General features: G+C 29.7%; 1 protein-coding gene across 2 annotated transcripts; it reads left to right on the top strand.

Annotated features, from left to right (window-relative positions):
• The first annotated feature begins 381 nt into the window (after positions 1–381).
• Positions 382–5,292, top strand: LOC137817325 (ethylene-responsive transcription factor RAP2-7-like). Of its 2 annotated transcripts, XM_068620585.1 has the most exons (11): positions 382–722; positions 848–1,616; positions 1,799–1,824; positions 1,942–1,972; positions 2,087–2,174; positions 2,258–2,403; positions 2,700–2,744; positions 2,860–2,963; positions 3,072–3,196; positions 3,491–3,604; positions 4,619–5,292. In XM_068620585.1, exons 2-11 carry the CDS (start codon positions 1,153–1,155, stop codon positions 4,901–4,903), a joined length of 1,428 nt encoding a protein of 475 aa, XP_068476686.1. In that variant the 5' UTR covers positions 382–722; positions 848–1,152; the 3' UTR covers positions 4,904–5,292. The 2 variants fall into 2 exon arrangements, with proteins under 2 accessions (XP_068476686.1, XP_068476687.1); XM_068620586.1 differs by lacking the exon at positions 2,700–2,744 and having other exon boundaries at positions 384–722.
• The last annotated feature ends 9,555 nt before the right edge of the window (positions 5,293–14,847 follow it).

Genomic DNA, 14,847 nt, shown 5'->3' with positions numbered 1-14,847 from the left:
ATACATAAATTATTTACTTTTTAGGTAATACATTGGTTGAAAAGTTTCTATCACGCACTTAAAAAATAGCAAGATTAGAAAGAGCCTTTAAATAAAAAACCATCTATACTATTTACATAATTATATTCAATACAATATGTTGCATAATTCAGAATAAGTAACATATGTATTGGAGTTTAATTAATTTTTATGCTTTAATGCAATCTGAAATTGTTAGTGTTATGAAGTAAATTTTGTTTACAGAAATATTTAGTTAACAGTGAGAAGAGAGAGAGAGAAAAATTTATAATATGTAAAAATTTGGGAATATAATAATTTATACCGAAAACGCCCTTATTACCTCCCTCCCTAATACCTAAAACTACAAACTCAGTCGATAGTATGTATAGTGGTGGATGGCTGTTTCCGTCGATGAGACCACAACTCTACTGTGTCAAAGAGCAATAAAAAAAAAAAATCTGCTTTCCTTGACCGGTGACCGTACCAACCGGTTCGAAGTTGGAACCATGAGAGAGAAGATGTTTATATATTCCATCATCTCATAAAATGGGTCAGAACTTTATAATAAGTGTTCCGTTTGGATCCTGTTATCTCTCACTCTCTCTCCGGTGCCATGGAATCCGGTAGCCCCCAGTGTTTTATTCTCTCCGGTTCTGAAATCATCACAAGGAAACCATAAATGCAACTACCAAACCTCGCAGTGCTTCCTTCTCACGCCTTCTGTGAGTTTCCCTCTCTTCCTCCTCCTTCATTCTTCCGGTCGCCGGATAACTTCTCCGTCGAACTCACAGTGACTGGAGAACTCTCTAATTCTGTTTTCCCTCTCTATGCTTCTGTTCCACTGCAGATTCCTAGTTCGTCGAAGAAGCTCTTTATACACCTAACTACACCCTCAGATATTGCGTCTTCAACCGTTTAGGTTACATTTTACGTGTGATAATTGGTTGTTTCTTTTGATTCGATCGATTTTACTTGTTGTAACCATCGATTGAAAGAGAAAAAGAGAATCTACACTGACGTTGAAGCAATATTAGTTTGATATGTTGTAGTTGGAATTAATAATAATAAAGCGCATAAGCAAAAGCAATACGAATAATAAAATAGAAAGAAAATCAGAGTTGAACAATACCTAGTAGAAGAAGATTAAGCGTCATGTTGGATCTTAATCTGAATGCCGACTCGACTCAGAGCCATGACTCGGTGATGCTGTTGGACAAGTTTCCCGAAGCTTCTTCGGGAACTTCGAATTCCTCCGTGGTGAATGCGGAAGGGTCTAGCAACGAGGACTCGTGCTCCACACGCGCCGGTGGCGTGTTCACCTTTAATTTCGGAATTCTTAAGGTCGAAGGCGCGGAGGACGTCGTCGTCGCCGCGACGAAGGAGCTGTTTCCGGTGAGCGCGGATAATTGGCAAGGGCAGAGTTCGACGTCGTCGTTTCAGGCTAGGAAGAGTTTGATGGATCTCTCGCTGGATCGTCAAAACGGCGAGGTGAAGGTGGTTCAGGTTCAGCAACAATCTCAGGTGAAGAAGAGTAGGAGAGGTCCACGGTCTCGGAGCTCTCAGTACAGAGGAGTCACCTTCTACCGAAGGACGGGAAGATGGGAATCGCATATCTGGTTCGTGCATTTCTCATCGTTCATTTTAGCGTCTCTTGTATATTGATTATTATTTTCCCTTTTTATTAGGTTTTGGTTTGAAGTAACTACAATTATTTGCTTTGGAAATTTAATTTGGTTAATCACGGTGGAATTTGAAAATACAACAGAATTGGCCTTAATTGGTTTCTTGTTTGGTGTAGGGATTGCGGGAAACAAGTCTATTTGGGTATGGATTTGTATTTATGATTGATTGTTTTTTCCTTTTATATATATATTTGAGTTTATTATTCGATGCTTCTTTGCTATTTTTAGAGTCTTTTGATTAGATTGTTATTCATTGTAGGTGGATTTGACACCGCTCATGCCGCAGCTAGGTAAAACTTTTTGCGCATATTTTAATATCCTTTGTCGTAGTTTTGTTTACTAATGGAACCTGTCCTTCGTTTGATTGGTGTCTTCCTCAATTGACTCGGGCTTTTCAAATTTAGGGCCTATGATCGAGCTGCAATTAAGTTCAGGGGACTTGATGCTGATATCAATTTTAATCTTGTTGATTATGAGGAGGATCTAAAACAGGTTGGAAAACCTTAAGCTTTCTGTGAATTTGAATCTAGATGGAGCATGCGATTGACTTTTCACTGCTTATTAATGATGGACAGATGAAAAATCTTTCCAAGGAGGAGTTCGTGCACATACTGCGCCGCCACAGTACAGGTTTCTCAAGGGGTAGTTCAAAATACAGGGGAGTGACTCTTCACAAATGTGGCCGGTGGGAAGCTCGAATGGGACAATTCCTTGGAAAAAAGTGAGGATCTATTTTTTTGTACTGATGTAGTGGTGTGCTAGATTTATGGAATTTATACGTTAGTACGAGCTAATAGATATTAGTACGATTTTAAGTTCCTATTGCAATCAGCTGTACCTGTTGGTATAACTGAAGTACGAATTCGAAGGGAATTGTTTTCAGCTTGGTAGTCAATCGGTCTTTACTCTTTAGGCTTTTTTTCCATGTTTGGAGAAACATGTCTAGGATGCCTGCTTCACAGAAACGATTGGCAGAGGTGTTTTTGTTGTTTTAGAGATTGCAATGCTTTCGTGCAGGTATATATATCTTGGGCTTTTCGACAGCGAAGTAGAAGCTGCAAGGTCCTAATGATACATGAATTACATTCTACCTGTCCTGAACTTTTTTCCCTGAATTATCAAAGCTAATTACGGTTCCAACCAACATATGTCTCCCTTTTGATTTTCTGGAAACCAGGGCTTATGACAAGGCAGCTATCAAGTGCAATGGAAGGGAGGCAGTGACTAACTTCGAGCCAAGTGCATATGAGAGCGAAATGAAACCTGAAGCTATTAATGAAGGTAGTGCTTCTTAGCATGATACTCTTTAGATATATTTTATTTCCAATTGATTGTCAGTTAAAAGGAAATGGTGAATGGGAAATGATATTGTATTTGTCTTCAACACAGGTGGCAGTCACGATCTTGATCTCAATCTGGGCATAGCAACTCCAGGACATGGTCCCAAAGAAAATCTGGGCCATCTTCAGTTCCAGCAAGTCCCTTACAGCACGCACCCCGGAAGAATTTCAAGGGTATAATTGAACTTTACATTTTGGTTTACTTTAAGCACGGGGGCAAAAGTCTATATCACATTATACCCTTTATTTGCTCTAGCTAGCTCCGTAACAATCTTCATTGGTGATCAATGGTGGGAAGATTTTTTAACAGAAACAAAGCTTTTCAGTCCTTTGTGGGTTCACATGTAGTTAATTACTTTGACACTGTTGGTCTTTATGAAACATGGTTTCTGGTATTGTTCTGCAATTACTTCGCATTCATATGTTAGTAATTAATGGTCATGATCGGGTGATTCTCTTTATTTGCAGATGGAGACTAATGTTAATTCAGTTATTGGTGATCCTTCTTTGAAAAGGCACGCTGTAACTGAAGAGCGTCCTTCTGAATGGAATACCTCATATTCCACTTTCTTTCCCAATCTGGTGAGTTCAAATGCCTGTTGCAACTGATTGCTTGTTTCCTTACTAAATGCTTCATATAAACATTTACGATAATTTCTTTAGTGTCTACCTTATTTCAAAGAGAAACGTTTAACTTTTCATTTTGACATAACATTCGAAGTTGAGTTTTTATGTTTATGGAATCCTCCTTACCGTTTATATACAATCTTTATCAACTTTTGGTGCAATCTAACCTGTAAGGGAATTTGTCTCTATTTGGTAAATAATTCTGTGACTTATTCCTTTTTGACAAGATGGGTTGTTGTTCAAATATGTTGACAAAGCAGTACTTGAAGTGGTGAGTCTATGAATAGGTTATTGTAGTCTCATAAATATATTCTTGGTAATGGGATGAATTTGGAAATGACTAAAAGTTTAATGACAAACCGTTTCGGCCTGGGATAATATTTCCGTGGTTAAATAGTCCGTCTAACGCAATAAATATTATTTGACATACTCCGTTTGTAGTACACTAAGAAGACATAATTAGTATAAAAAATTTAATTGCATTTGTTTGAACTCTGATTTAAGTAATTGTAACTACCACATGTATTTATTAAAGAAGAAATTTTAAATTTGAAAGGTTTGATGGTTTGCTTTGTAGATTTAAAATTGGTTTTGACATATTAACTTTACTTTTTTTTCTTAATAAATGTGTTAATTATTAAAAACAAACACCCTACTCAATTACCTTAACTATTCACCGAGTTCAAACTAAACTAATGTAATTAAAATATTTTTATTAAGACTATTATTTTTTTTATAATACTAAAAGCCAAATATTTCAATAGTTGTTGTACTTACTCACCTGTTATCCTATTTCTGTCAAACATTTCCTTTCGGCATTCTTTTTCAAAATTGTATTCTACGTGGACAAGATACTCGGAATTTAACTTCGTGCATTAGTACGACTTGATACGAGCATTAGCGTGTCGTTTCTTGTACAACAAGATATCTATATGCCTATCTTTGAAAGATTGTTGAAATATTTTACAGGAAAGAGCAGAGAGAATCGGCATAGATCCTTCAAAAGGAGTCCCCAACTGGGCGTGGCAAACACATAGCCAGGTTTCCGCCACCCCAGTACCACCGTTCTCTACTGCAGCATCATCAGGATTCTCAATTTCAGCTACCTTTCCGCCAAATGCCATCTTTCCAACAAAATCATTGAACTCGATTCCGCAGAATCTCTGTTTCACTTCAGCCAGTGCACCAGGTAGCAATGCACCTCAATTCTATTACGAGGTCAAGCCCCTGCAGACACCATCCCAGCCTATCTAGTAATGCAAGTAAAAATGGTAAATTGCCACAGACCTTTGCGTTTATAACTCCTTGTATAATTCTGTTACTGCTTGATGAATACTTAGATACAACATCTGATTGCACCTCTTGGTTAAACCATTATGCCCATCATGTGTGAAGAAAAAAAAACTATTTTCGGTTGCACTTCTATCTTCTCTTCAAAATTAGTAACAGGCTATCAAAACTCGTGTATTCGCCCGCCAATTTTGTGAGTGTGGGCTCTTTTGTATGCAACCCTGACTTTGGGAGGAAGCCAATCTGTGTTGTATTTTTCATTACATATTTCACAACATTATTTGACTACCCTAACGCTCTTACATGTTTGCTCTGTTCTTTGGAAGTTAAAACCTTTTCATTTTTATGGTTTACGATTGGCTGCATTCTTGTTGATTATGGTATGCTTATGAAAGAAAAAAAAATATGGATGAGTAAAAATAAATTCCTTTCTCCTTTATTTTCTTTCTACCTTGCCAAACTCGCCCTTTATAGTGTTTTAACTTATTTTAAAATATTTCTTATTTATAACATGAACAAAATATTAATTATTATTTTCCCAATAAGAAACATTTATTGGTAATTCACCAACGGAATTAATTACACCATATACTCATTCATTTCATAAGGATATTTTTATGCTACTTTCTCACTACTTGAGTAATTGATAATTACCAAAAAAGATAAATAATATAAAATGGCGTCAGTATTTTCAATTTAAAATATTAAAATAAATAATTAGTCGTTATGTAACTTCCAATATATTTCTGATGTATATTTTGTTTGGATATCAATTTGGATGTGCTCGTTTATTGGTCCATACTATTATGTGCTAATTTTTAACGTAAGATAAGAGGCGTGTTTAGTAAATACTTTTTTTGAAAAAAAAAATAGTACGTTATCTTTGTAAGAAAACCTGCCTTTTCAAGATTACATACGATAGATTTACTGAAACTATGAGTTAGAAAACATTATGGAATTTTTTTTCATCATCGTAGAAGTTTGAAAATTATGATTGAAGTTACCAGTGCACTGGTCAAAACATAGTTAAACACAGAAAATTTCATTAATGATCATATTAGATGTGATTTGAAAATGATAAGAGAACAACATTCCAATAAAAATTCCTTTAATTTTTATTACGTTTTCGTTTTCCAATTGTTTTATCTTCTTTCGGCTAATTTTATTCTAATGGTAAACAGTTTAAATATTTTTCTATAGTTTACTATAAAAACATTATTTTAAAATAATTTAAACGAAGTAAGCTGTCTTAAAATCACCTTCACTGTATATATCTAGACACAAAGTTATGTAAATAATTATAGCAATAGCTAAAATATTTTTCCACAACTAATTTAAGCACAGTGCTTGTGATTTTCATCATTAAAATAAGCGTTGATACAAGTTAAAATTGAAGGAAATAACTATGACTTTAATGCTTAAAATTATATGAAAAATAAAAAGAAGTTTTTACAGACAGAAAAAGGATTGAAAAGTGGGATATGATGAGTGAGGGTGCAATTTTATCGGAACGAGGATTGGGCATGTTGAGTGAGAAGAAGCAGTGGGTGACACAAGTGATTGCAGATTAGTATTAAATTATATTGGTGACATAGCAGTGCAGCATTATTCATTCCGGTAATGAGAGCTATAAAAGTAGATGAAATGATCAGAGCAGAGGGAAACAGAGGCATCAGCTGCTATGCATTCCAATTACTGTTCATGTGTTATCTCTGTTTCATTGTACAATCGCAGCAGAGAATCAATCAGAAAAGAGGAACACCCTCTATCAGTGTGTTGTGTGTTGTGTGTCAAATAGAGAAGGGGACCAACCTTTTCTTGTCCTCTTCCTCCTCATAACTTCCTTCGTAGTATTACTAATTTCACAGTATCAACACCAAATATCTTCCTAAGCTTTCAATTTCCACCACTGCAATAATCACATCTACAACCCTACATAACTTTTCTTGGGACCCGGGACTTACAACACCACACTCATATTTCTTTCTTCTATACTACTCCTTTCATCGTATTATCATCACCTCCAATAAAATACAAATATCTCTTCTTTATTTTTCATTTATTTTATACCACTCCAATAAAATAAAAGTGCATTTAATTATATATTATAAAATATTTTAATTTATAATTAATGGGACATTTCTACTATATTAATCCATTTTTTATTAGAAAATAGATATGTAAAAGAAATATATGAAATAACTAAAATAAATTAAAATTAATATAAATATACATTTTCTTTCCACTTAAAGTTATTGAGATATTATCACTAAAATTAATCACCACATTATAGGTATTGTTCACTTTGAAGCTAAAATGTCATTGATCTCAATTTTTAAGTGATGTAGAGGAGTATTGAGTGCACCAAAAAAAATTCCAAAGTCAAGATTTAAGGATAACAGAATCCCCCTAGTTGAGGACTAAGGAGATAAGAATTCATCTTTGAAACCTCATTTTAACCTCAAGTCCGTTCAAATAGCATTAATGAGATTAATTACTGTATCCGAAATATTGTCTGCAACTTCCGTTACAATTTTATCATTAAAACCGTCTCAATAAATTAAAGGATGAAACTGTTAGTCTTAACTCCTAAATGACGTGAGAGAAATACATTTAAAACTAAATTACAACTTTTTCACATTATAAAAATTAAATCTTATTATTTTTTGTTAGTTTTTCTTTCCATTAGTGAACAAAAATTATACTCTTAACATCACAAACGTTATTAAATAGAATAGTATAAAATTCACAAATTTTTATAATTTGTACTACTAAGATAAAGAGATAAAGAGTATATGAAAAAGAATGTTAGCATTTATCAAAGTATTATGATTGGATGAGTATTCTGGTCAATGAGTTTGGCAAGTCTTTGAAACTGAGAAGAGAAGAGAAGAGGGGAAAGGTTCTTCTGTTGTCGTAAGTTTAGCCTGATCATGACCTACACAATAATTAGAGATACTTTTTTTTTTTCTCTTTTCCCAACATTTATTCCACCAGACAAACCTTTTCCAACATCAATCCTTTTCTCTTTTCACAATCACAGCTTCTCCTAAGTAATTTATGTCAAAAGAAACAAAATAAAAACAATTAAGTAACAAATAACTTATTTTTAAGATATCTAATTTAATATGAAATAATATAACTTTGACCTCTATCAAGTATGTATAACAGCTAAAAGTGTAAGAAATTGTACTGATTCATACGATTAAATTTATTATATCTAAACAAAAAATTAATAACACTAATCAGTGGTTAAATATTAGGTAATCCACTCCTAATCATGATCTAAAACTTTAATATGATTCAAGAAAAAAGAGTTAATGATAATTATCTAAATAGACACACATTTCAAGAATACGATACATGATCATTCAGTACTAATAACACCGAACATTAAATACTGAGATTTCATTGGAACATCACAGTGCCTTTTGCAGGTACCATCCGATCTTGGATACACGAGAACAAGAAATAGAAGAGTGAAAAAAGAGTGAAGAGACCATTTTAAAAAGAAGAAAGAGATGAGTGACAAAAAGAAAAACAATCATTATCTTCCCAATCCCATTCGAAAACATAACTATTTGAAAACTGATATTTAAATAACATAATGAAAAGAAAAATTATAAATAATTAATAGGTTTATAAAATTTCTAAAAATATCAAAAAGTATGTATTGAATGTGGAATCATTCACCATGAAGGAAAAAGAAAATGACTCAATTCCCTATCTAGCACCATTTACATCTTTATTTTCCTATTTAGCACCCTTTTGTTTTTATTTCCCTATCTAGCACCCTTTTGTTTTTATTTCCCTATCTAGCACTCTTTTATTTTTTATTTCCCTATCTAGCACCATTTTAAAAATAAATAAATAAATAATAAATTATTATTTTTTTAATAATTTTAATTTTGAATGCATTAAAAAATAAATATTTTTAATTTTTAAAATATTTAGAAATATAATTAATGAATAAATAAATGAGTTTTTACAAAATAAAAATAAAAAAGTAATAAATTAAAAATGGTTAGTTTAAATTTTTATTTTAAAAATAAAGAAAATAAAAAAATTAAACTCTACAACAACATAAAAGTTGAATCTATAAACATAAATTAGTATTTATTTTTATTATTATTGATGGTGTAATCATGTTAATTTCAAGTAAAAAATACAAGACATATTTATAAAAAAAAACCAAAGTCAATTAGTATTAATCAACAGTGGACACATAAATAATATTGAAGTGTTTACCTAAATGCAAAATTCTAAAAAAAACTAATACAAATGTTACACTTAATGCTTAAAAATGAGAAGAAAAAAATAAGTATAGAAAATAAAAACAACAACAATAAAATAAAAACAAAAAATAGATATAAATAAAGAATGACAAAAAAAAAACAACTAAAAACATAAAAGATATAAAATAAAGGCAAAACAAAATAAGATAAAGATAAAATATATAAAAAAAATTCAAACAAGATAAAGATAAGAGATATAAGGCGATATTAAATAAGTATATGTTGATCATAAAAAGGAAAATAAATGAGAGATGATCATTCATTTAATATGTTATTCAATGGTACATTAGATAGTTTGTGCGAAATGAAACATAATTACTGGATTGTGCAATTACATTAATTATGTTTCATTTTGCATAAACTATTTAATGTATCACTGAAGAAAATATCAAATGAATAATCATCTTTTATTTATTTTCCTTTTTATGATCAACATATACTTATTTAATATCGCCTTATGTCTTTTATCTTTATCTTGTTTGAATTTTTTTTATATCTTTTATCTTTATCTTATTTTGTTTTGCCTTTATTTTATATCTTTTATGTTTTTAGTTGTTTTTTTTTCTGTCATTCTTTATTTATATCTATTTTTGTTTTTATTTTATTGTTGCTGTTTTTATTTTCTAATTATTTCTAACTAATGCATTCAAAATTAAAATTATCAATAAATAAATAAATTATTATTTATTTATTTATTTTTGAAATGGTGCTAGATAGGGAAATAAAAATTAAAATAGTGCTAGATAGGGAAATAAAAACAAAAGGGTGCTAGATAGGGAAATAAAAACAAAAAGGTGCTAGATAGGGAAATGAGAAAAAAAAATACAATAGAATAAAAATTATATTAAATTAGGACATAGATGTGGTTAAAGTGATGAGAATCGTAGTTTTACATTGAGATGTTACTGTAGTCACAAACAGTATCAGACTTAACTCTAAATGCAAATACACATAATATACAACAAATTTTAGGATTTTCTAAAACCTTATGAAACGATCACTTATCCCCTAAATTTTCGAATGTCCTATCACAATATGATATAGAAAACAACTTTATTATGCTTTTCACAAATAATGAAACATGATTGAGCCAAAAAATGTCAATCATAATCTCACATAGCTTGTGACTTATACTTGGACACAACAAATAATTTCACAGCATGTTTAATATCTTGGCTGCTGAGATAAATCCTTGGTAACCTCTAAAATGTTTTTTAAAAGAAAATTAGAAGATAGTATAAAATTCTCCAAAGCACACACAAACTTTTAACTCTAAACATGCTATTTTCCTCAATTATTCCAATCACAACAATGAAAATCAACATACACAACTAGTAGATACCTAATTTACTACAACGTGACTTCATCTAGTACTTTCAATCTTATTGGAATGGAAAATATTTCTTTTAACACAAAAAAAAGTAACATACATACACACAAACCATTATAATAATATAATAATATTTTAAATTAAAAATAAATAAAATATGATTATAATATCAATCATATTAATGTACTATTGGAATTTCTTCATCCATCACACAATTTTTTTTTCCTCTAATGCTTATCATGTATTGTTGCGTTGTCGAATGCCGATACTTATTCAGTTACAACATTTTGACATTCCTCAAAAATCTCCTCCTACACAACCTAAAAATAATAGTGATATTATTAAAGATTGTTATACAATAAATACCCACAAATTATAATTAAAAAATAATTAGACTCTATTAAACTTATTAAACTATTTGTATAATCGAACATCTAGCACTACTAATATAAATAGTTGAACATCCTAAGATAAGATTCAATATAGTGTATTTTTAATCCTAAACTAATATATTTTAGTTGCACTCAAATTGACTTAAAAATCAGAATATAGTAGTAGTTATTCCTGGTTTTCGAAGATCGAAAGAGATCTAAAATCTTGCATCCAAAAGAACTACTAAGGAAAAATGCCACCAGAAAATATCATATTTGTAATTTAACTTCCTTAATATTTGGATGTTTACACATACTCCTGCAATATTAGATAAGTTGACAACTGAATTGAAAAACAATATAAACATTTTTTCCACTGGAATTAATTGGAGTTATGTAAAAGGCATAATGATTCTCTTTTGACATGTAGTGATGTTTAGTGCTAGACCATAAATAGAAAAAGTGGCTGGGTTTGAACACTGACAAGAATTGGATAAGGTGTTTGTGACAGGGGCTATGGTTGAAGCACATCACAGGATTGATTAAAAAAAACATTATAAATGGGTGGTTCTGAAGAGGACAACCCTATTTGTTGGATTGGAGGAGCAAAGGTTGGGTTTTCTGTTTGTTTTATTTCCATTGATATATCTTTTTCCTTTTCTTTGGGTGGGGGTTACTGTACAACTATGGTAGGTCTCTGTTTGGTTGTTTCCAACTTTGTCTTATAGTTTATGCACATATCATATACACTGAAAGAGATGGAACACATAACATCAAACAAAACCATACTATTTATGGATCACCTTTTATTTAATTGGATCAATTCACAAAAGGAAACAATTAATTTGATTGTAATCTTTGGTTTAATTTATTGTCAACCAAAACCATTTAATTTATAAATTATTTTTATTATTAATTACTATTTATGGGATTTTTAATATATATATTATTTAGTTTATGTAAGTTAATTATGTAATTAATTATGACAAAAATATATTATTTTATACTTTTTATCAATAGAAGATTATTATGTATTTTTTTTCTTCAAATTAATTTTACGCATATGTATGATGAGAGTGAATTAATTTTAAAGGAACCAACTCGTTCCTGGTTAGATTAATTAGGTTGAAATTTTCGAAAATAATATAAAAAAATTCGATGCAAGTTAATATAAACTGACACTTCATACCATGTTTTTAATTAAATTTGACCTAAATTAATGTCATAAAATAATTTTTTATATTTAAGTATTATGTGGTGAAATAAAAAAAATCGTATTTGATTAATAGTTTGAAAATTAACACGATAACTTTGTCTTGCATGTTATTATCAAATTTTCTTATTAAGTATTACTGTTATATGCTATTATCAATTTTTTTATTAAGTATTATTATTTATAGCAAGTCTATCTATTTGAAAAAAAATTGACTTTTAAATTTGTTAAGTATTATATGTGATTGAGAATATTTTGAGCTCATATGCATCAAAGACTAACTTGACACACATGTGATTTAAGACATATAAATCTAAAACAACTTTGAAGCGCGAAATTAATATTTAATTAAGTATAACCTTAAACTAAACTTAATTAAATGTGATAAACTGATTATATATATTGTTTAATATGAGATTAAAGATCCTGTTAGTATCTAGACTCATCCAATAAAATATTTATTTCAACTTTATAAATCCTAAACCCTAATTAGGTTAACATTAACATTCGTTATTCACAATTCTCAAACAGAATTAATATTGAAGTACCCTATCTCTCATAGTGAAAAGGCTACTCATTACAATTTACACTTAAAAAAATACCTCATCAGAGTTTAATAGTAATAAGAGAAAATAAGATCTATTCAACTCTTTTAAAAACAATTAATAAGTTAAAATTAGTAATAATTTATAAATATTCTTCTCATCCTATCTATCCAAATTCTTTTTAACATAACACTATAAGTTATAAGGTTTACATGTTTTAGATCGAAATAAGTATGTATGAATTATGTTTAAATACATATAAGATAAAATGAAAAAATAATAATAAAATTTATCAAAAAATAGTCATATAATTTTAATTTAGAGATTAGTTAAGAGTTTAGTTCTTAAAAATCATAATATTTTTACTTGTAGTCTCTATTTTTCTAAAATAATTTTTTATAAAACATTTTTTCATACTAGATAACCTTGTCATTAGTTTGTTTTTGTTTTTACATTATCGTATGGTCCCTTTAAACTAGAGTTAACAATAGACTTAATGAAATTACATGTTATAAGAGTTATATGCTTTTCAAATCATGAGTTTGAATCCAAGAATAATTACCCATAGATTTCAATGCCTATGGATGCTTGTCCAAGTACTAGTTCCATCCCATTCCCATATACATGAGTGTTTTTTTTTTTTCATTTTAAAATATATATTTCCTACTTGTATAATCAAGATTATTTTAATTATTGCATTTAATTGTTTTATTTAGTTTCAGCCCAAAAACTACTGCATTCAATAAAGATGTAAATAATGAATTTGAGATGTAAATAAACTACTGCACTTAATTAAATTTGCTTCTTGTACATACATGGATCCGACTAAGGGTCACTTTACAAAATGTGGTCACTCTAATATTCTCATTTTTACTTTTGAAAATATCAATTCTTCTATTTTGTCTATTATTTTAGAGGAAATAACAGTAAAACTTGTCATGTTAGATAAACAAAAGAAAAATAATGGCATTAAAAAGCTAAAAAAAGAAGAAGAAGTTGTGCTTAAAAGGAAAACAAATAAAATATCGTGAGGGGAATGAAGAAAAGAAATCCACGAGATATTTCATTGCGAAAACTAAAATAAATTAGAAGGCTAAATCAAAAAGATCTGCTTATTATAAAATAAAATATTTAATAATTAATTATTATATTCTATCTTATTTTTAATAAGTATATTTTAACTGAAAAAATTAGTTTATAAAATGATGTTTGTTCCATTTATATACCCTACATTGTTCTTATCTCTAATTATATGAAATCTATAATATTTTGAAAGAAAAAACAAAGTAGTAATCGTGTTATAATAACACTTAATAATTTAATTAGTTTATAGTTGGGTTAAGAAATTGAAGTTAGCTTAAACGAAAATTGATTTAAGATGCACCCTGCTGCCATCTTCACCGGTCATCATAAAGAGGTTCTTACAGTTACATGCCAATAATAAAGCCTTTCCAAAACTACTGTGCAAAGTTTTTATGACAACAGAAGAACACATGCCCCTTGCTAAAAATCAACTAAAAAAGAACAAAGCATGGACCTTGTTGGATCAGACCTTCAATGTCCTATCCAACAAATGGTCCCTAAAATGTGTATTTAAGAGAAAGAGGGAGGGAAGGGCACCACACTATACTCAGTTTAATCCATATACTTTTACTTTTTTGTTATTTAATATTCTGAATTTAAAATAGACTAAATACATTGACACAATTAGGTTAATCCTCCAGCAACAAATATCATAGGAATTCAAAATACATGACGGAGATAAAGTAAGTTTTAAAATTGAATAAATCATGAAAAATAAGAAAGTTACATAAGTAATTCTTCTAGAGTGAATACTCTTTCAATTAATCCTTGAGGTATATTAGGAAATTCAAGATCAATTTGAAAGATTCTTAATGCTTAGAATTTTTTTTTATCGGCAATAACAATTAAATACTTGATGCTTAGAATACTACTTATGTATTTTTACTTTTGGAACCATTTAGAAGAAAGGAGGATGAAATTGGTTGTATATAAAGACACAATACAACTATGATAGAACATATAGAAGCAAAACCAACAGAAAAACAAAATAAACTTTATGTAAGTACCATACCATTCTTATTTATATTTGTAGAACAACAGTGATTTAGTTGACAGGATCATGCTAAATGT

Source organism: Phaseolus vulgaris, unplaced genomic scaffold (genome assembly GCF_000499845.2).
Source record: "Phaseolus vulgaris cultivar G19833 unplaced genomic scaffold, P. vulgaris v2.0 scaffold_30, whole genome shotgun sequence".
NCBI lineage: Eukaryota > Viridiplantae > Streptophyta > Magnoliopsida > Fabales > Fabaceae > Phaseolus > Phaseolus vulgaris.
Note: the sequence above shows the minus strand (reverse complement) of the source record. Positions and strands in the feature narration are given on the sequence as shown.